At 43.1% G+C, this 22,230-nt stretch overlaps 1 protein-coding gene across 2 annotated transcripts; it reads left to right on the forward strand.

The window, feature by feature from the left end:
• The first annotated feature begins 1,822 nt into the window (after nucleotides 1-1,822).
• Nucleotides 1,823-21,446, forward strand: PPP4R3B (protein phosphatase 4 regulatory subunit 3B). Of its 2 annotated transcripts, none has more exons than XM_053972518.1 (16): nucleotides 1,823-2,204; nucleotides 3,509-3,564; nucleotides 9,291-9,389; nucleotides 9,873-10,493; nucleotides 13,370-13,447; nucleotides 13,648-13,764; nucleotides 14,388-14,504; nucleotides 14,845-14,976; nucleotides 15,377-15,479; nucleotides 16,165-16,206; nucleotides 16,385-16,543; nucleotides 16,776-16,945; nucleotides 17,569-17,708; nucleotides 18,166-18,350; nucleotides 18,865-18,989; nucleotides 19,722-21,446. In XM_053972518.1, the coding sequence occupies exons 1-16, from the start codon at nucleotides 2,063-2,065 to the stop codon at nucleotides 19,815-19,817; spliced, it is 2,382 nt and encodes a 793-aa protein (XP_053828493.1). In that variant the 5' UTR covers nucleotides 1,823-2,062; the 3' UTR covers nucleotides 19,818-21,446. The 2 variants fall into 2 exon arrangements, with proteins under 2 accessions (XP_053828493.1, XP_053828492.1); XM_053972517.1 differs by having other exon boundaries at nucleotides 1,824-2,204; nucleotides 18,787-18,989.
• The last annotated feature ends 784 nt before the right edge of the window (nucleotides 21,447-22,230 follow it).

Genomic DNA, 22,230 nt, shown 5'->3' on the forward strand with positions numbered 1-22,230 from the left:
TCATGCCTGGAGAGATCATGGATTTATTTCACAGCTGAAGCATGAGAAATAGTTTCTCATGCCAATTCTAATTCACATATCTCCTTTCTGTAGCTATTCATAAGAACTTGCTCCAAAATACTCTGCTGTGGTTTCTTGCTGTTTTATATATCCCGAGAAGTGCTGCATTTGATCATCAGTAGAAGTCATGCTTTTATTTTTGTGCATTTGGTTTGAAGAACCAAAAAGCACCCACAGAAGTCATACAGAAGGGAGAGAGAGTTCATGAGCAGCAGATGTCCTGAGGCAGAAATATGCTGTGGCCATTGGAGTTTGTGTTCCTTTTTGTGTGTTTGCTTTTTATTGAGCTTTCTCTAAGGTAGAAATATGCTCAGTTTGTAATACCTTGCAAGGAGGGCCACTAAAATATAGCAGGGAAGGCTTGTTTGGAACCTGACTGTAAACTGGTTCATGTGACTCTCAGTCCAGGGTTTTGAAACCACTTAACATGGTCTTTTTATAGTTACTGACTCACTTATCCATAATGATGTACATGTCCCAAGGTGTGCTCCTATGCAGCTAAATATAAATGTATATGACAATTCTCAGAAGTGTATCTTGTATTTTCTTGGTGACTGAATCTTATAGGCCTGATACAATGAACATCAGAGCAAAAGCTGAGACTTGAATGTTACTTAGATGTTAAGTTTTCTAAATCTGCCCAGAGAATGTTTGGAAAAGTTGCAGATAGATACTTTGAGGACATAGTTTGTTGGAAACACTTTCTTTCCCTTGCTTTGGAACCACATTTGAACTTGAGAGCAGAGAAATGCCAGTCGTGTGAATAGGAGCCATACCGGTGTAACTGCTTTCACCGTGAGGCAAGAGCCAGGAAAGTCTGGCTTTGTCTGGGAATGAGGCACACACACCCTGGCCTCAGGAGAACTTGTCCTCCCTCCTTCCCCTTCAGAGCCTCAAAAATTGGGTTTGGAGACACATTCAAGCTTCCCCTCGTCCCCAGTTTCCCGCTGTTTCACACAGCTTTACTCCTTGAAAGCTTGTGGGTCGTTTTTCCCTATTCACACGCAGGCACGGAGATGTAATTATTTTTTTATTTGTTGTACAGAGGAAACGTGTAGATGGTTTTTAGCGTGAAAAACTTGAGATATACAGACTCCACGATGCTTGGCAAGTGGTCTGTCTTAAATTGTACGCTGTGTATAGGAGCTAATTAAGCACGTTTCTCTCATTTTTGAAGCTTCACCTGCAGTTTAGCTTTCGAGCCTTCTGTGGAGATGTACAAAGCAGGCACAGGCAGCATGTTACAGTATGGCTGCTGCTGTAAAGGAGATGCTGCTCACTTTCTGCCGTTTTGTGATGCAGGGGGACACATTTTCTTCCAAAAAATTGAAACTGTTTCAGTTGCGTGTGCTGTTTAAATTTACCCTGGCCGAGGTGTGGAGCTCGCCCGTCATTTTGTGTGACGGCGGTAGATGGCACTTTCTGTGGCGTGACGGAGGGAGGCGTGTGTTTCGTCAGCAGTGGCGCCAGCTTTTAGACAGACTTTAAAAAAAAAAAAAAAAAAGGAAAGGAATTTTTTTTAACTTTTTTTTTTTTTCGGGGAAACATGTGAGCCATTTCCCCCTTTAAAAGGCAATGATGCGCCTACACCCCCTCTGCAGCTGAGGGCACCCGCCATTTTGTTCCCACCTCCCCGTTCTCGCCTCGACGCCGTGAGGGAGCCCGCGCGGGCCCCGCCCCGAGGCCCCGCCCCTGTGGCCGCCGTCCCGTCGGCGGCGTGGCGGCAGCGGGCGGCCGCCGTAGCCCCTGCGAGGGGAGCCCGTGCCCCAGCGGGGAGGAAGAGAAAGGCGGCCCGAGCCGGGTTACAAGATGGCGGCGAGTAGCTGCTGAGGCGGAGCAGCGCCAGCGAGGCCCGGGCTGGGACACGGCGGCGCTGACTCGCCATGGGAAGCGGCGCGTTAAAGGCCCCGCGGTGCCCCTGAGCGGCCCGGCGGCCCCGCTTGCTCCCCGCCGCCCTCGCTCCATCGCCCCCGCGGAGGCGGAGCGGGCCCGGGGCTGCACCATGTCGGACACCCGCCGGCGGGTGAAGGTCTACACGCTCAACGAGGATCGGCAATGGGACGACAGGGGCACCGGGCACGTCTCCTCCAGCTACGTGGAGCGGCTGAAGGGGATGTCGCTGCTGGTGCGCGCCGAGTCGGACGGTGAGAGCGTGGCCGGGGCTGCCCAGGCCACTTCCCCTCGCCCCATGCCTGGCTCCGGGCCCCGCCAGAAGGAGTTGCCACCCACCGTCGCCGGGCTCGGCTGATGGTGCCTTCCCTTGGATCACCTACGAGGATTATTGTTGTTGTTATTATTATTTCCACTCTCTGTGCCTTCCCTTATCTTGCGGCTCGTGTGAAGTTTCCTTACCACACAAGCCACAGCAGCGTTTGCTACCGTGGTCCTTAGACTTTCCCCCTCCCAGTTCATAGAGTAATGAGCGGGAAGGGACCCATCAGGATCATCAAAGTCCAGCTCCTGGCCCTGCACTGACCTCCCAACACTCCCACCCTGTGCCTGAGAGCGTTGTTCGGGCGCTTCTGCAGCCTCGGGACCATTTCCTGGGGAGCCTGGGCAGTGCCTGACCACCCTCTGGGGGAAGAACCTTTCCTTGATATCCATCCTAAACCTGCCCTGACTCAGCTCCATGCAGTTACCCCAGCCAGCTGCAGCTCCCCAGCCTGAACAGAGCTGAAGCTGTGACACGTGAGGACATTTTGTTCTCTTTCAGAGCAATATCCTTTGCTTCTGAGGTGCTCTTTTCTTCCCTTTCTTACTGCTGTGAAAAAGTTGTTTGTTTGGTGTTCTTTTTCTCCTCAGGAATTCCCTGGTTGTGTTCCAGTCGGGTGGCATCCCTTGTGTTTTATTGCTCTTTAAAGTCACCTTAAAGGGTCTTTTTTAGAGGGGGGAGGTACGTGCTCCCCACTTTGTCAACTGACTAATGTGCTAAATAAACCACCTAAGATTGGTATAAATTGCTCCGGAGCTGTTGCCAGGAGACATACACTACTTGCATACACAAGATGAAGTCCCTGCGTTTGTAGTAGGTGGATTATTTACTTCTGAAGGGCAGCTGAAGGGAATAAAAGCAAGTGGCTCACGTGGCTTCTCTGGACAAAAACATTTTTATGCTGGGCAACACATTACCTGCTGGAATTTGTATAGTTGGTCTAAAAGACCACTAAAAAAACTGGTTCTTGCACCAGATTTCAGGAGAAAAGAGTGCTGCAGTGGATTTTGGACTAAACTAGAAGAGAAAAATGTATTTTAATAGGGATATTCCTGTTGAATTTTGTCTTACCTGGCTTATTTTAGGAAATTATATTTAAAGGAGGCGGTTCTTGCGGATTTTCTGTGAGATTTGGATTAAGCTGAGAGTGTTGGCTGGCACGTGGGCAGTAGTGTGAGATGTGTGGAGATGTTTGTTTTGTTGGATTCAGTAAATCTCTCTTCATACCTTTTTCAGGTTCACTACTGTTAGAATCGAAGATAAATCCAAATACTGCATATCAAAAACAGCAGGCAAGTATTATTGCTAGGCTTTACTTTCTCTGGTTGCTGATGCTGAAGAATTGTTTTGTGCTCAGAGTAATTGCATTTTTTCAGGAGAAAAGGAAAAGCAGGAGGACATGCAATTGTTGATGGTGTTTTTTATAGAGGTGAAAAAATTGCTTAGAAGCCTGTGGGTGCTGAACACTTCACATTCTAGAAATTAATATGTGGGTCGTCTAGAAACATACATTTTGGACTTCAGACTTTGAAGATAATATATGCAATTTGGAGAAATACTGAAATAATTACAGGAAAGATAGTTGGAAACATGTATGTGTAACTTTTGTCTCCCATGCCAGGCCATCTGATATAATTGCAAAATTAGGGAGGCAAAACTTTGACCAGCTCTGTTGAAGTGTATTTGTTTATTGATTGAGTTCTTTTTCTGGAAATAATATGAAGGAATTTGTCTTTGTGGGACTTCTTTCTTTGTTGTTGCTGTTTTTATTTTAAGCCCTGAAAGCTCCTGTTGTCCTAGGTAAGGCCACAAGCCATGGTGAGAGTTACCTTTCCTAGGGGTAAACCTCCTACAGGACAAAGAAGTAGAGCAGTTAGGAGCTGTGTTAATAGGTTATCTTTGTTTCATCCACTGAAAAAAATCAGCTTACTGAATCTCTTCTGCTTTTATTGTTTTCGCTTTTTCAGCATGCATTTTTGATGTCTCTGCCTGCATTGTTCTCATGGGTTTTCTGGAGTTTTTTCTCTCTGTTCCTTTGTTCTACAGTAGAGTCTCTGTTCCTTCAGTGTTTGATACTTGTTCTTTATCGTTATGGTATCCAGAAGTGTTTCAGCACTGTAAAAAACAGTAATTTTGTTCTTTCTAAGTCACAGAGGGACACATCTTTGAGGATTTTGCTATAGTGACAAGTTACAGTGTAAGAATTTGAGAAAGAGACTTGCTTGTCTCCTTTAGGTTAGGAGTGAGGTGGAGTTTTGGGCCAGCCTTTCTAGGGGGTTGTTTGCTGTGTATTCTGCTGTTCACTTGTTAGGGGTTGGTAGCTGTAGGCTTTCCTTGCAGGGGGTCATGCTGAGGAAGGAGCTCTGCAGAGCTCCAGAAGCCAAGAGTCTTGAACTGTTTCCTGTTTACTAGAGGAAATCTATACATAGTGAAATACAAATGCAGATTTTGTTGCTGTAAAGTTTTAAAATGCTTCCTTTCACACCCTCTTTCCTGAAACTACAACTGATTAATTGTAGGCCTTTTTTACTTAATTGGTAGCAAAGTTTCAAGTGATTTAAGTAGCTTTTGTTACTATTTTTCTTATGGAAAAGGTAGATCATAGTTTAGAAAAACTCAAGCTGAGGTTTATTTTGGCTGGCTTTTATTTCTGGTACTAATGCTTTTGTGTCCATGCGGCAGAAAGTGTTTGCTTCACTGTTTGCTCCTTAAGGTTTGTGCAACCTCGTGCAGCTTTTAGTTGACACAGAGCATTGTCTTCGAGTTGATTGTCTTGGATTTGGGGAAAGCTGCAGGGTGGTGCATCTTGATGGAAAAGAAACATGCCTTGCCTACACATCTGTCTGTCGTCATATAAATGACTTAACTGAACTTAAGGGGTACTTAACGCTTAATTGTGGTTTGCATAAGGAAACCCAGCACTGATTTTTCAGTGCTGTGCATTAGTCTGTGATTTCCAGTATTACACTGTTAGTGCCAAGTCGTGCTGTAGCTATTGACTAACCCCAAACAGGACAGGCCTGTTACCTCCCTGCTCCAGTCGTGTTTGTGGTTCCTGGGGAATTCATTCTGTCCAGGTGTTGGGCACTCTGTCATCATGACTTTTCCTTTCTCAAGGGAAATTTGGCTTGGATGGGCTGGTGTTAAGCTGCTCAGCATACAATGTAAAATGAGTTAGATGAATGCAAAGAACATGAGAGCCTGAAGAGCTGTAGGTCCCCCTGGATTTTGGGGCATAGGCTTTGAGAGTTACACACCTCTGCTGGACACCCCACGTTAGCCAGAGGGCAGGGTCAGATGTGTTCTGGAAGCTCTGGCAGAAGTAGTTTTAAATGTTGGCACCACACCCATTTGATGTTTCAGCCTCTGCTTGAGGTTACTGTTCCGTGGCAGAACTGGCAGAAGAGCAAGTCCATGGCTGAAAGACATGGAGCTGCTGCAGAAATCCTCACTGGGAGTGTTGCCTTCTGGTGTTACCTTTGCTTTGGGTGTGCTCTGTTTGCAGCTCTGAGATGAAGATCGTGTGCAAATCCTGTCTTTTGCCCAGAGTTGCCATCACTCATGTGACAACAGAGCGCTTTGCTCGTGGCAAAATAGGAGCTCCTCATGGCCAGGATTTAACACATTTGGAGGGGTACTGTTAAAGCCAGCCAGAGCAGTTGCCAGAGGACTTCTTCACTCCTGTTTCATGCCAGTGGCAGGTTAGATGTAGGACTGAGTCAATTGAAACATGTCTTCCTGGATTCATTTTTATCCCCACGTGTTCCCCATCTGCTTCCCCGTGCAGCACGTTGGTGCTGGCATGGGGACATGGTGCAGTGCAGGATCAGGGAGGGGTGGAGTAGCAGACACTCTGCACACCAGTACCAGCACTGGAGAAGGGTTTGAACTGCTCTGAGCTTCAGGTTTTGTTCAGAATTAATATTTTTTGTCTTTATTGGTGCTTGAGTGAATTAAGGAACATTGCTGTTGCTCGTGGATGGAGCAGCATGGCCTCTAAGCAGGTGGGACTGGTAGAGCTCGGCCTGGAAGGTGTCTGTCTGCTCTTTGTGGGTTGTCTGAGGTCATGCAGGAAGTGTGTGCCAGATGAGTACGTCTTATATTGGTTTTGGACAATTACTTTCTCTTGAAACCATCTTTCAGTCTTTCTGAAATATTTTTGGAAAAGCTTATATAACTTCTGCTCTGTGTGGGCAGTACCGATTGTAACAAGTACCATTCAGTAACTTGAGAATTTTCACAAATTTTTGACTGCAGTCCCTGGGTGCCTGGAGTAATTTTAAGTTACTGCATTAATTCTCTGACTTGAATCATCCTGGGCTATGAATAGGTCTGCTGAATGTGTGTGTCCTTCTTTGTTCAGTGAAGCACCTCTGAGGCTCAGCTTACATGGGAGTGCATTGATTTTGAGTGTCAGGGCATCAGTACTTGCACAGAATGTTTCAAGGTAAACATTTCAGATTTGGAATTCTGTAGCAGCCATAAAATAGTACTTAAGAATTATTTTTTATTAATCTCTGAACAAGAACCAAATCAGGGAGCTGATGAGGCTTTTCAGTGCATGCAGTTGACAATTATTATTTTTCCTTTGAAGCACAGTTGAGTTGTTGACTCTGAAATGGCACACAGTAAATACAGAGATCCAGATGTCCTGAGCTGGAGATGAGGAGGGACAGCTGGGAGTGAAAACCATGTCAGCTCTAAGAATTTGGACCAGTTGTGAATCAGAGGCTGACAGCAGAGGCTCCCTATTAATATTTGTGTCTGTAGGAGAAAAGTGCAAGTGTAATATAGGACACTGTAATACAAATAACAGCTCACAACAGTGCTGAAACCACAGTGCATTGAATTCTGTTTTTTCCACAACAGGGAAACTTTGTTTCTCTAAAGAAATGTGTAAAAATAAGTAAGAAAGGAAAAAAACTGTCTGTGCAAATTCCATTGTTTTTAGTGTGGCTTGTGATTATTTTGGGAGAAGGAAATGAATCTCTTGGTACGCATTTGTCAACGGTGATATTATTCTTAACTTAATTTTCAAAATAAAAAAAGGGCAAAGACAAAACCCTCAAGATATACAACTCCCCACGGACATTGAGGAATTAGGATTACTGTAGAAATGAACTGAAGAATTAATGCTGTATCAGTGCTGCTGATGTTCATCCATGTTCCAGTGGTAGTTGTAGCAGCTGGGAAGTTGTGTTTGTTGAGACAGATGTGTGTTTTCCAAATAACTGCTGATGGAAGAGGGAACCTACTGTCCCATGCCAGCAGTCCTTCCTAAATGTCAGTCCCCTCACACCTGGAAGTAGAGGAGTGCTCCCTGACCTTTGTAAACCCAGATAACTGCATTTACAAAGGCATGTTTAAACCTTACTGCCCCTGAATCTTCCTAAGGAATATCATCAGGTGTTTCTTTGGGTTTCCTTGCTGAGCTTAAAGATACCACTCTTAATATTTTGTGTTCACTAAAAGTGGTCTAAAGACCTAACCAGCCTTGATGAGTTGGGTGGTGAATATTGAATGTCATAAATGTGGGAATTAAATTACTTTACTGACCATTAAGGAAAAGCTTGCTAGTGTTTAAAAAACACTTTGGTATTTAAAAAACTGTGGTAACAGTTCAGGAAGTCAAACTTGGAATATGGAACAGTTTTGCTGGAGCTCATCAAATATACTGGAGAGTTAGCAGAGAGCTGCTCAGTTTGGATATTTTTATATGAAGATGAGTTTGCTGTAGGATGGGGAACTGTTCTCCTGCTTTTGTCTGGGACAGAGTTAATTTTCATCCCAGTAGCTGGCGCAGTGCTGTGGTTGGATTTAGGATGAGAATGACATTGATGGCACAGGGATGCTTTAGTTGTTGCTGAGCAGTGCTAACCTTCAGTCAAGGACTGATGAGTTCCCCATGCTCTGGCAGTGAGGAACTGCACAAGGAGCTGTGAGGGAGTATGGCCAGGAGAGCTGACCTGGCCAGAGGGATATTCCATACCCTGGGATAACAGGGGCAGGGGATTAACTGGGGAGGTTTGCTGGGAGAGCTGATCACTGCTCAGGTGGTGCTCAGCATCACTTCTCTGTCAGGGTTTATTCCTTTCTTCCCCTTCCTTTTTTTTTGCTGTAACTATTATAATTGCTCATTATGTTTTACTTTATTTCATTTTTGAAACTGTTCTTACCTCAAGAACAGAACTTTCACCTTGTCCTGAGTCTTCTTCCCATCCCAGTGGTGGGAGGAAGTGAGTGAGCAGCTGTGTGGTACTATCTTGGCAGCTGGGTTAAACTACAACCACTTTTATTTGAATGTTGAAGTACAGGCTTGCATTCCTTACAGGACAGCAGCAAGTGTCCTAAAAAAACCTCTTCAAAAACCATTTTAGCCTGTTCAGAAATTCCATTGAAACTTCCTGGTCTGCAAGTGCACAAATTGAAGACAATAGTAACAGAGAAGAAAAACCTGGCTCAAATGAAAATAACTGGCAAGATGGTTGTAACTTTAGTAAGAACTTGGGAGTTTTGTATTATTCAGGTTGTATGGCTTTTAATTCAGAAAGGAATATTTGAATGTTAGCTAGGCATTATATCTCACTTAGCTAGGGTTGTCTTAAAACACTTTCTGAGAGGAAAACTGAACTCTTATGGGATTTGTTTCTATCTTACTAAATATGAAAATACTTAACCTATTATATTGTAGGTTTTCTTAATCTAGTATGTGTATTCCCATTTCAAGACTGTTGGCTCAAGAAATGTATCTTGCAGAAAAATGCCATCATAAGTGGCTTGGATATGAAAAGTAGTATATTTAAATACGTTTTGTGTAAGGCAGTGGTCATAAAATAACAAAGAAAGTTGATGTATGGCAGAGCAGGTGATATAATATTTTAGTGGTTTATGCTTTTCTTTGTCAAGAGTAACTTTAAAATTATTTATTCTTTAGACATTGGCATTAAAGGAATAGAGGTTAGTATGCAGTGCAGACCCGTTTCAGAAACAATTACTTTCTTGGTTTTATCTCAAACAGGACACCCTGATTGTTTGGTCAGAAGCAGAGAACTATGATTTAGCACTGAGTTTTCAAGAAAAAGCTGGCTGTGATGAAATTTGGGAAAAAATCTGCCAGGTACAGTAAACTGAAACATGCTGATTTTTCCAGGTGTTTTAGAGTCTTCTGTGGCTTGATGTATTTGTGCATCTTTTTTAAACCTACTTGTAAAGTAAGCAAATATTTGTTCTTTTCTTTGCGAGGTCTTAAATTGTCCCTGCTTAGAACACCAGTTGTTGTTCTCATAATTGAATGTCAGGCTTTTGAAAAATCACTGTAATGGTGAGATTCAGGTTGTCGATGTTCTGGGGCAGCTTGTGTGATTGTGTTTATTAGAAAGGGACTGCCAGAGTTCCATACTTTAATTGTCCTTCTACCAGCTGGCCTCAGGAAGCAGCTTATTGGAGTGCAGTGGAACTGCAAATGTGCTGTAAGGAAACAGAGAGCTCAGATCCCATTGCAGCTGCCTTGGGACACACAGGGCAGTTGAGATGTGTTATTTTGGTTACTGACCTGCTCATTTTTGGGATCAGACAGTAACTGTGTGCCCTCTTCCCTTAGGTTCAGGGTAAGGATCCTTCAGTGGAAGTCACGCAGGAACTTATTGAGTCAGAAGAGGAACACATAGAGGAAATGCCTGAAACCAGTCCTCTGATTGACCTTCCTACTTGTGAACTCAACAAACTTGAAGAGATTGCTGACCTAGTTACCTCTGTTCTTTCCTCACCCATCCGTAGGGAAAAGCTGGCACTGGCCTTGGAGAATGAAGGCTACATTAAAAAACTGCTACAGCTTTTCCAAGTCTGCGAGAATTTAGAGAACACCGAAGGCTTGCATCATTTGTACGAAATTATTAGAGGGATTTTGTTCCTCAACAAAGCAACTCTGTTTGAGGTGATGTTCTCTGACGAGTGTATTATGGATGTAGTCGGATGTCTCGAGTATGATCCTTCTTTGGCTCAGCCAAAACGGCACAGGGAGTTCTTGACCAAAACAGCAAAATTTAAGGAGGTTATTCCTATTACAGACTCTGAACTCAGGCAAAAAATCCACCAGACTTACAGGGTACAGTATATTCAGGACATCATCTTGCCGACACCATCTGTTTTTGAAGAGAATTTTCTTTCTACCCTCACTTCCTTTATTTTCTTCAACAAAGTTGAGATTGTCAGTATGTTGCAGGTAAGTGGTTCTTCGTATGGTCTAGATGGATTGTTTTTAGATACCTTTTTAGTTTCAAAATGGATTACAGTTAATCACACACATCATTTGCACAATGTTTTGAATGCTTGCCCTGCTCTCTGATACCTTTGATTTTATAATTTGAAAAGGTACATTTCAGGTGAGTATATTAATATTTTTTAATGGGTTGTAAACCTGAAGATTTTTCACCTTGATTCCCAATCAACATACAATTTTTGGTCAAGTTTGTGTAAGTATTTAGAGAACAGGCAACTTGTTGTATTCTGTATTAGGGACATTGAGCTGTTTTTGTAACAAATTCTGGATCTATGATTCAAAAGAGCATGTTCAGAACCATTCCTGTTACACTACTGTTACATCATGGTACTAATTTCAAATGTTCCTATTGTCTTAAAGATTAAGTAACTAGTTGCTGGTTTTTTTTGGTTTTTTTTTTTTCATACTGATATCTAGAAGTAATAATAAATAAATAACCAAGCTGTTATTTTATGAAAAACTGTCCTGCACACTTTTTAGTCAGAAGAGGCTCTGAGGTGGTTGGGACCCTGGAAGGAGCCTTGGTGAAGAGCTGTGTGAATTTATGGCATTTTGGGATTTTCAGTTGGTGCTGTGTTGTGCAAACTCATGTGTACCCAAGTGGCTTTATTCTGTTTATCTGTGTCCAAAAATGGTCCATTTGTGTAGGATACATCACATACCCATACTCTTGGGGTGAGTGTGGAGAGCCTCTGTGAAACACCAAGAGTTGAGGTAAAGAGGAAGGGAGTAAAAATGGTGGAAAGAAAGAGGCACTGGAGACATAACATAGCCATATGGAATATACTAAAGAGTTCAGATATGGGTGAAATATGGTAGAGTTCAATAGAGGACTGGAAAACAGAACTGAGTAATTGCAGAGAATTGCATGAGTATGCTATTTGGCTTCTTTCTACTATCTTTGTGGCTCAATAGCAGAAAGAAACAAAAAATTAAATCCCTCTTGTAAAATTATTAGCTTTGTGTTAAATAAAGATTTTCCTTTAAATTCTTTTGCATATATTTTCAAAAACTAAAAATAAATTCAGTATTATGCTCCTGAGGCTACAGTCCTGTTTGCATTTAGAGTAGAGATTTTTAAGTTTATAGAGTTCTTTTTTTTCCATTGGGACTCTACAGTACTGAATATTTAATTGAGAACTCTGATTTGCTGTTACCCCAAGTACTCCTTGCAGAAGGTTCTGAAATTCTCTGACAGTTCTTTGCTGGTACTGCTGTGGCTGCCTTTGCCATCAGTAGACGGAGTATGTGCATACAGGTTTGCCTGCTTATTCTAAAGCCTGTAATTGAGATGTGTGGTGATTTACAGATAATGTTTGTCCTTGAGAATTACAGGTTGAGAAGAAAGCACACTTGCAGATGTTATAGTACACTTGAGGAAAATTCCCACTTGAGGTTGTGGGGACCTTAGGTCCAGGACTGCTTCTGCAGGCCTGTAGTGTAAATCAGCTTGTTGGGCGCAAGAACCTCCAAAGCTTCTTTGGGTTTGGGGAACACATGGGACATCCTGTTACCCTAAATATACTGGCAGAGCTCCCTGGGAGAAGGCAGTTTAGAGGAGCAGCAGATTGTGTTTGCCACAGCAGCAAAGCTCCTTTCTACATGCCACGGAGCACTAGATCCCAGTGGACGGGCAGCCACATGGGACAGGAACCTCCATCCATCCCATGCTTCAGGACACAGGACTGGGCTGAGTAGCTGCCTTAGACAAACAGGAAATGTTTCTGTGCTCAGGTGCTCTGCAGTAGGGATTTTCTACTACATCTGCTGTTGATTGTAGCATGGTTTGAGGTTTTTTTTTTGTAACAGGCTTAATTAAGCTGTTTAAGCCAGCAAAGCTTAAAATAAACTACTAAATCTGTGTATCTTGCACTCCCTCTGATGTTAATTCCAGGTATCATTTGTTTGTAAAGCACTTTTATCCCCACATCTTAAAATTGTCAGGAAAAGGTTTGCCAGTCTTTGGTTGGCATTGTAACTGTAAAAATTCTGTATTGTTATTCTAATAAAGCAGAGAGATTTTAGTGACAGCACACAGCAAAATAGAGAGGTAAGCACACTGTGTTATTCAATGTAAAGTTCACATGTATTTATTGGAATGCTGCTGTACTGTTCTTTTTTGTTCCATGCACAAATTTATTGAGTTGAATTGGTACAGTGATGTAACATTTTGTAAAGCTGTAGCATGTTACTGTTTGCCGTCAGATTTATATTGTCTTTAAAAGGTAAGAGAAACATTTGAATTTGAGATAATGCCAACACTATTTTCAATGTGAAAGAGTGCGTACTAATCAAAGGGCAGAATGTGTCCAAACCCTTGAGAGATGCTGATGCTCACCCTGTTTTTTGGGTACCTCTTGATCTTATGGGGTAATTGAAATGCTTTGCAAGAAGTGAGGTGTTCCTTGTATATACTTAAATATTTCTTGGTGACAGAGGATGTGAATATGAAAAGCCAGTAATAATCCATAAAGTTTCCCAGCTTGACAAAGCAGAGCACATGCAAGTAGGAGAGGTTTTGTTGTGAGTGAGGTAATGGAACATGGCTGCAAAGTTGTCCCTTGGCTGGCACTTTGTAGTTGCAGTTTTAGAGACCATCGCTGAGCTCAGCTTCACCAGGCTCTGCTCTCCTGGAGCTGCTTGAGCTGCTGAGAGGGAGTGCCCTGGGAAAGATGCTGCTGGATGTGTACTCTGGCATTTGTCTTCTTTGGAATAAATTGGATGGAGAGCTGCACTTTCTGCAGGGTTGGATCCTGTAGGGATGGAAGTTGTTTTCCAGAGGCGCTGTGTAAGGTGTGTTCCTTTTGTGTGTTACACAGGAAGACGAGAAGTTTTTATCAGAAGTTTTTGCACAATTGACAGATGAAGCTACAGATGACGACAAACGGTGTGAACTGGTAAGTCCCAGCTCCCTGTGGTACCTCCAAGGCTTTAGGTGAGAGGGATGAAAGAGAAACAGTGAAACTCTTGTGCAGTCAGTGAGGGATTTCTGTAGAATCAGCCAACACACAAACTCTGCTACAAAATGTAACTGTTTGATCCTTTCAGGGTTTTCTCACCCAAGTACACCTCTAATTCCTTTTTCCCTGTGCAACAGGTGAACTTCTTCAAGGAATTTTGCGCCTTTTCTCAGACATTACAACCTCAGAACAGAGATGCATTTTTCAAAACTTTGGCAAAGTTGGGAATTCTTCCAGCTCTTGAAATTGTAATGGTGAGTGAAACTTCTAGCTGATTTTAACCAAGTAGAAGAGCTACAGCCATTGAAGCAGTTTTGGCTCTGCTGAGCCCCTCTGTGTTTGTTTTGCTGTGCTGGGAGTGGGAGTTGATTGGAGCATTCCCAATGCAGAGGCTGCCCCCAGCTCTGAAGTGCCTGACCTGGCTGCTCTGGGTGTTTTTACTCTGTGTGAGCCTGCGGTCAGCACAGTCCTTGGGACAAGGGGGTGTAAAAACTGGCAGAAGCTCTTTGTGCAGCTGGAATGTTGTTGTGGTTGTTACTGGCCCAGGGCCAAGAAGTATTTTTAGAAAATCTTGAACTGTTGGCTGGTTCCTCCCAAAAGATCCTGTAATCCTGTCGTTAGCAGATTAATCTGTCCTAATCAGCAATGGGAAAACAGAATTTCTTTCACTCCTGTGGCTGAAGCTGTTGCTGCCTGAACATTGCAATTCATTTTGCAGGTTTATTGTTGTTTTTCTGTAACCCTATTACTGTGTTTCTCATAGAAACTCTGGTAATGAGATGTTTCCAAAACTTAAAACTGCCTATTACTTTCAGCTTTACTTGGTAATAAATACCAGCTTAATTTGTTCTTGCTAATCAGTTTCTCTCTTTATTAGGGAATGGATGATCTGCAAGTTAGATCTGCTGCTACAGATATATTTTCTTATCTAGTAGAATTTAGCCCATCCATGGTCCGAGAATTTGTGATGCAAGAGGCCCAGCAGAGTGATGATGTAAGTTACAGTGGTTTGCAGTTAACATGTTGAGTATACCAGTCTTTGGGCAAGCAGGAAACAAACAAACCTCTAGAAGTACAGGAGAAAGGTTTAATATACAAACATTTCTGAGCATGTTGGTGTTGTATGAGTTTATAGTTTTGGAAATCTGACTAACAGGGATTGTAGGTGTGGAGGGTTGTGCTTGCCAGAATTTCTGTATCCAAATGCAGCTCTCAATTCTTCAATTTCGTTTAAAATCATCTTCAGAAAATTACAGAGACTATGGAAATTACTTTCCACTCTTGAAAATATGTCTAATTGTTTGGTGGTGTGTTTGTTTGGGATTTTTCTGCAGGACATCCTCCTCATCAATGTGGTCATTGAGCAGATGATCTGCGACACAGATCCAGAGCTCGGGGGAGCTGTTCAGTTAATGGGGCTGCTGAGAACTCTGATTGACCCAGAGAATATGCTAGCCACAGCCAATGTAAGCAGATGTGGGGGATACAGATACTGCACTGTCCCAGCAGAGCTGAAAACCTGTCATTCTCTGTGTTTGCTCTGATACTGAATTTAAACAAGTCAAAAATAAGCTTAACGTTTCCATTTTGGGGCATTGTGCAGGTGTTTCTTAAAAAAGTTTTGTCAAGCTTTTTGATTTCTTGATGTTTTTTCAGTAGATGTTTGCATGGTGGGGACTCTGGTGATAGTGAGCTTGGTTAGTTGTCCCAAAATGCAAAAACTGATCTGCAAAAACAGTCCTGCAGTCCCAACAAATACACAGGCAGACTTGAAGAAGCCAGTAGAATTCTGTATGGGCTGTTTCCTATGTTACTGTTAAGCCTGTGTACAAATCCCAGTGTTTAATAAAGTTACTTTTGTTTTAGAAAACAGAAAAGAGTGAATTTCTCAATTTCTTCTACAACCATTGCATGCACGTTCTCACTGCGCCGCTTCTGGCCAATACATCAGAGGATAGATGTGAAAAAGGTACTGAATATTTCCATTTTCTTTTTCTTCATTTCAGGCCTGTAGTGTTTGGCAGTGACTGACAGTGCTGCTCCCAGGGATCAGCCTGTGATAACAGCTGGGAATGTGCTAGTGGAAAAGTGCTGGTCCCCCAAGGACAGGGGCTCTTTGGGCAGCAGTTCCCAGCTCTTCCCTGCAGCTGTGGATGCTGCTGTAGCTTCGTGTTGTGCTTTGTGGAAGATGCACTTCCTTGATGTTAATCATGCTAATATACAATTATTAATTGCATTTTAAAAATACTTCCTGTAAAGCAGAGAGTGTCTGTAGGTCTCATATTAAATATTAAGTAAAAAAAATGGTTTGCATGTTTTATACAAAAATAAAACTTGTAAAATATCTGTAGTACTCATTTTAGTACATTATTTGAAAAATTTAGGATTGGTGCTTTTATTCTATAGCATATTCCTAAGATTTAGGTTATACATTTCCACCTAGATGGATTTAAAACTTTGTAAGGTAAATTAAATACCGAAATCTCACCTGGCTGCATTCTTGCTGTGTATTTATGTCCCTGTAGCTCACTAATGTTTGATCTGATGAAAAATCTGACCACTTGGTAGAATTGATTGTTTCTCCCCATCTTTTAAATCTTGACAATGCTTTGAAAACCTTTTTCAGATTTTTGTTTTTATTTTCTCTTTATCAGATGCAGTAGTTGGATCCACTAAGAGTAATACAATTTGTCCTGGTAAGTCTGAATTGACTTTGAGTTTTGAAATAGATGCAGGAGCTTTGATTCACTTGAGATGACTGGAAGCTGAAGAAACATTTTCATCTGTTTTTAAGTTAGTGAAGTTTGTTTTTTTTTTTCCCTAGTCAACGTCAACCTTGCTACTGAAAGTTGAAATTGTTCATTTTTCTTGCAGATAATTACCAAACAGCACAACTACTTGCCTTAATTTTGGAGCTGCTTACTTTTTGTGTGGAACACCACACATATCACATCAAGAATTACATTATGAACAAAGATTTGCTAAGAAGAGTACTGGTATTGATGAATTCAAAACACACCTTTCTGGCCTTGTGTGAGTATGGAGCTGTTGTGATTTCCTTCTTCCAGGCATGGTGGGACTGTGTGGAAGGTGTTCCAATGTACACTTGAACTTGGAATTTGTGTTAAGGGGTGATTTGTGTTAAGGAGATTGTAATGCTCTGGGTTTGGGGGCCCATATTCCTCTGGGTAATATGAGGGGGTTTCAGTTCTTTCCATGAGCCCTGGCATGTGGTTATTAACTCCTGGAATTTTTCTTCCCACAGGTGCTCTTCGCTTTATGAGGAGGATAATCGGGCTGAAAGATGAATTCTATAACCGCTACATCACCAAGGGAAACCTCTTTGAGCCTGTTATCAATGCCCTTCTGGATAATGGCACTCGGTACAACCTGCTCAACTCTGCTGTGATTGAGCTGTTCGAGTTCATCAGAGTGGTGAGTGCAGCTGCAGCTCCAGCTCTTACAGGAGCACCCAGCTCCTTGGAAAGCAAGGACTTGCAGCAGCTCCTGAGCCACTTGCTGCCAGTGCCTTCATGTGTGGGAGGCTTTGCTGCGAATCTTTGTGGTCTGTGAAAGTGAAGGGCAGTTTTTACTTGTAGGATATGGTAGCTGCTGTCTTTTCCAGCAAGAAGAACATTAGGAATTGTAGAATTTGCCTGATATGGTGAGAGACTTGATAGAGGGGGACTGCCCAACAGGTTCCTGGTCCCACATGAGCTGCTGTAGTTGCTGAGGACTGGGGAGACCTGGAGCCTGTGGAGAGGACAGGGCACAGCTCTCCTACATAAAAGATCTTTGTTTAACAGAAGTGTCACAAATACAATTGGGTCACTGCTGGGTCCATTGTCTGTTTCTATGGGAAGCCTAATAATTATTTCTCAATCTCATCTATTTTATTAAGGATAAATCTGATTTCATGCTTCACATTTGTACAATATTGTACAATAATGCTTTGGCTCTGGGCAAGAAATCAATTACTTTACAAACTAAACTCAAAAGCTTTCTGAACTTCTGCTTGTGCCCATTTGAAGCTGAAACCCTGTTTTGTTCTTCTGCAGGAAGACATTAAGTCCCTTATTGCACATATAGTTGAAAACTTCTATAATGCACTTGCATCTATTGAGTATGTTCAGACGTTCAAGGGACTGAAGACAAAATACGAGCAGGAAAAGGACCGACAAAGCCAAAAGCTGAACAGGTAGGCCCCAGTTTCTGTGCCCTGAGCCTGGCAGGGGCTGCTGCTCTGCAGGGCTGCTCCTTGCTTTTCTCTTTCCCAGAGGGCAGTAGGAGCAGGAGGCTGGGACTGGGGTTGGGTTTCGTTCTTGGTGAAAACTTCTCGGATTAGAGGAAAGCCCCATCTGCTTTCCTTGTGGTCAAGTGTAGTAGAGCTGATGTTGGCCAGTGGACTAAATGTTATGTTCAGGAAACTCTCTAAGAGAAGAGCAAAATGTTGCTCTGTCACTCTGATTTGGGATTCAGTCAGGCTTGTCATCAGCTGGGGTGTTGGTGAGTCTTGCGGTGAGGGCAGAACCAGAGATATGGAGCTGCATTGCCTTCTCAAATGCACTGAGTTCCCTCTAAAGCTCTGGAAGACATTTCTGATCCCGAGCCTGAAACAGCAGCCAAGCTGGAATCCCTGTGTGTGTCTCTTACAGTGTCCCATCCATATTGCGTAGCAATAGATTTCGTAGAGATGCCAGAGCCTTGGAGGAGGATGAAGAAATGTGGTTCAATGACGATGAAGAGGAAGAAGGCGAAGCTGTTGTACCTCCAGTTGAGAAGTCAAAACAGGAGGATGATTTTCCAGATAGCTATGAGAAATTTATGGAAACTAAAAAAGGTATTTACTCTGTTTGAGCTTGTTGGCACTAGAAGTGCTCCATGGCAGATACGTGGAGTATCACCCAAACTAACCCATGGTTTGTGCTCTGTACCTCAAGCAGCAGTACAGGGTATTCCATGTAATTGAATCATGAGATCCAAATGTGTCTTCGCAAGCCAGTTTAGGATTAAAATAACAAGTTTAAATGGTATTCAAAAGCAGGACTTTGAATGTGCCTGTGTGCTCCAGGTGAGCCATGTCCCTGTGCCCTCACCATCCAGGCCCCGCTCAGTTTGCTACTGGTGGGCTCAGGATGGGCTTGGTTGGGGAACTGAGAATTGCAGCAGAATTGGAACCAAAATACCTTGGCTCTCACCCTGTGATTGCACTGTGATGTGGATTGTACTCCTTGGTGTGCAGCTGATACCTAAGTGTGACAATGTTTGTCCCTCAGCTAAGGAGAGCGAAGACAAAGAGAATCTTCCAAAAAGGACTTCAGCTGGGGGATTCAAATTCACTTTTTCCCACTCAGCCAGCGCAGCCAACGGTGCGAATGGTGCAAACAGCAAATCCGTGGCAGCTCAGACATCACCAGCGAGCTCCAACAGCTCCTCTTCCAAGAACACAGCCCTGAGCCCGGCGGTGCCAGCCCCCAAGGTGGGAGAACTCATGTGGGACTGTCCTGCATGGGGCTGTCCCAGGGTAACAGCAGCAACAGCCTGTGGGCAGCGGGGCTGAGTTGGGGATAAATTCACCCTGAGCCCTCCAGTAAATCCCTCACTGCTCTGGGGAGGTTTAGAGTGGGGCTGGACTCTGTTGGAATCTGGTGGGTGCAGTCTCATCCCACATCATCTGCATCATTTCACTGTTTACACTTTTTGTTCCTGCTCACTTGCTGCTCTGTATATCTGATGCACATAGGAAATTGGAGTTTTTGGGAACTCCGTTAGTGCCTCGCTGGCCGGGGAATTACCCAGTGTTTTTGAGGAGACTAATGCAGTGAGTGACCCCACAGTGGTGCCTGACTCAGCCGTGCATTATTGGAATCCTCAGCCATCAAGCTCCTGAGTAGCTACAGAAAAGTGTAGCAGGGATTGATTGCCCACCCTGAGGCTGAGCAGCCAAAGGGATGTCACCCTGCACATTGGAGTTTGTGCCGTTCCCGCTGGGCTGAAAGTGATTTTTAAACAATTCTCAATCCAGACCCAGGGAAGTGAGGAAGCTCCAGTACATTTTGCAGCTTGAGGTTCAAACCTATTTTCCAGACAAATAGGACTTGGAATGCCAAAGGCTGGTGTGCCCTGGACATGTTGGCTGGAGGTTTTGTTCAAAATTTGCACCTTTCTAGGTACTTCTTCAATATAAAAACTTCCTTTTTCTAATTGGCAGGGAAGTCTAGTTGGGCTAGTGGATTATCCTGATGATGAAGACGATGATGAAGAGGAGGAGACATCTCCAAGGAAAAGACCTCGTCTGGGTTCATAAAAGAAACCAAAACTTTGGAATAAGAACTTTTATTATGGGGTTTCAAATGCTGCAACTGTTTTAAGAGCTAAAAAGAATCTGAATCAGAAAGCTTTCTCCCATGAGTATATAAGATAATACAAGGAGTAGCAAAAGAAACTCTGTGTATCAGCTAGAAAGGGTTAGTTCTATAAACACAAATCTTCCAAGGAACTTAATGTCTTTCTAGAAAGTAAGGAGTCTGCCGTTCAGGCTGTCAAAAAAAAAAAAAAAGAAAAATTAAAAAAAAAGGTGGGTTAGTATTCTCAGAACCTGAATGATGGCTTCTCAGCAAGGAAAGTCTCAGGTGTTGGGAGGGAAAGGGGGAGGGAAAGGTATGGTAACACTTTTTTAAAAATATTGCAGGGTTTCCCCATTGTTTAACAGAACTAGGAAAAAAAATTCAAGCTTAAATTTTGAACCCAGTAATCTTAATTTTGTAATGGTGCTGTCAGTTGTGTTCTTTTAGCAATGCCTCTTTTAAAAAATGTTAAGGGAAAACTAACTCTGTTTGCATAAGAACAATCCATATTTTGGGACCATTTATTACCAACTAAACTGCATTTCTCATGATTGGAGGTAGGGACACTGCAGTTATAGTGCATGTTGAGTTGTTTAAAACAGTTAAAATAAGTTTTAATTTGTATTTTCCAAGAGGAGAGAATGGAAGCTGGATTCAAAATGGAAGGTTCTGCTTGTTCTTTCAGTGAGATGTCCAGAAATATCTATGCCAAGGAGCAGGGGCTTCCCAAGGGTCTGCAGGAGCTGCTTGTGTCATGGTAGGGCTGCACCCAGCACATCCCTCAGCTGCTGGCTTCAGGCTGGGAAGAGCCTGAATTCCAGCCGTGCTCCATGGTGTTCCAAGGGCTGCCTCCTCTTGGAACAGCTGTTTCCCTGTTTAGGAGCTGCATGGTTGTGGTGGGAATAGGAAACACTCACAGGTTTTTCATAGTGATGGACTGAGCAGCATTTTAACACCAAAGTCAGTTTGGACCAAGATGGGATTATTACCAGGAGAACACCTTGAGGGCTTGGAGGCAGAATCCACAAGCAGCACCTGAACCTGGGGGTGGTACAAAAGCTGCTTTTTAAAACACAAAAAGCACATTCCACATAGGTGAGTGAACTGACAGGAATAGGTGAGTTCATGGCAAGGTGACAGAGGCAAACAGTCCAGGTTTTATTTTCACGAGCAGCACATGAACTGTAAATATTTTAATGTTAGTTTGCCCATATGTGATCTGAGATCATGACTAAGTGAGAGGAGATCTCCCAGCGACTGTGTCAGAGATGTTAAAGATGGAACCAGCTGCAATCCACCACATAGATCACTCTTGTAATAAGTGTTATGGATCCATTTCTCCTGGAATAGTTTAAACTGAAGCAGTTTCTCTGTTTTGGAGATTTTTGTAGTTAGTTTTAATTTTAGCTCTTGTTTGGAAAAGATGGGCTGTCTGTGTAGATATGAAGTATAGTTTTTTCCATAAAACAAAAGTTTATTTTGTATTAAAGATACCACTGTACTTGTTTTACACCATTTGTATACATGTGGTGATATTAATGCTGAACTGTAAAATTCAGGAATTAAAATGTGACCCTGTAATTCCATAATTATTGCTTTTGTTTGGTTTGTTACACATGGTAAGTGAACTCAGACTTTTCAACGTGGCTGTTGTAGGATATTGTTTAAGGTTAGTTATCCATGCAGGTTTCAGAAGTAACTCCATGCCACTGGATGGAATCCCAGAGGGAATGGGTGAGTTCTTCCCAATGTGTAAGCAAGACACGGGTGCTCTGATGGACCTGGGGACAGTGGTGTCGTCCCTGGAAAGCTCCAGGCCACCCAGCACAGGACTCTGAGGGAACACTCCACAGCTCCGGAGCCAAGGAAGTGTTTGCTGGTAAGGAGAAGCTGCAGCACCATCCTCGTGTGCTCGCTCTTGAGCTTCCCAATGGGTCTTTTGTCTCCATCAGTAAAGAAGATTCACAGGCCATGAAAGCAGCAGGTACCTGGGATGTGCCTTCACTCACCTGAGGAGCAGAATTGGCATCACCTGGAGCATGGACCCCCGTTCCTGATTCTCTTCAACAGCTTCCCAAGCCGAGTTCTCCACAGGACTCCCAAGGAGCATCAGTCCTTGCTCTGCTCCTCACCACGCCAATGCCTGCTGCAGTACGGCAGGAGTTTTAAAAACACACTCAGACAAACAGGATGTTGCTTCACAGCAAAACCGAGAATGTCATGAATTTTTATAGTTCCTAGGAAAGGACTGGGTGAAGTGGCAGTTAAACACCAGCCTGCAATCCTGGGGAAAGGTGACACCCAGGGCTCTCTGGCTTTTTCCTGGGGCTTCACCACTCAGTGCTGGTTCCCAGTCTGCCCTTGTAGGCAGCT

The sequence above is a fragment of the Vidua macroura genome, chromosome 3, assembly GCF_024509145.1.
Source record: "Vidua macroura isolate BioBank_ID:100142 chromosome 3, ASM2450914v1, whole genome shotgun sequence".
In the NCBI taxonomy this organism is placed as follows: Eukaryota; Metazoa; Chordata; class Aves; order Passeriformes; family Viduidae; genus Vidua; species Vidua macroura.

Coding starts and splice junctions, on each gene's coding strand:
- PPP4R3B (XM_053972517.1), top strand. CDS start 2,063: ATGTCGGACACCCGCCGGCGGGTGAAGGTCTACACGCTCAACGAGGAT. Junction 3,565..9,290: donor CTGCATATCAAAAACAGCAG/GCAAGTATTATT, acceptor TATCTCAAACAG/GACACCCTGATTGTTTGGTC. Junction 18,990..19,721: donor CGGCGGTGCCAGCCCCCAAG/GTGGGAGAACTC, acceptor TCTAATTGGCAG/GGAAGTCTAGTTGGGCTAGT.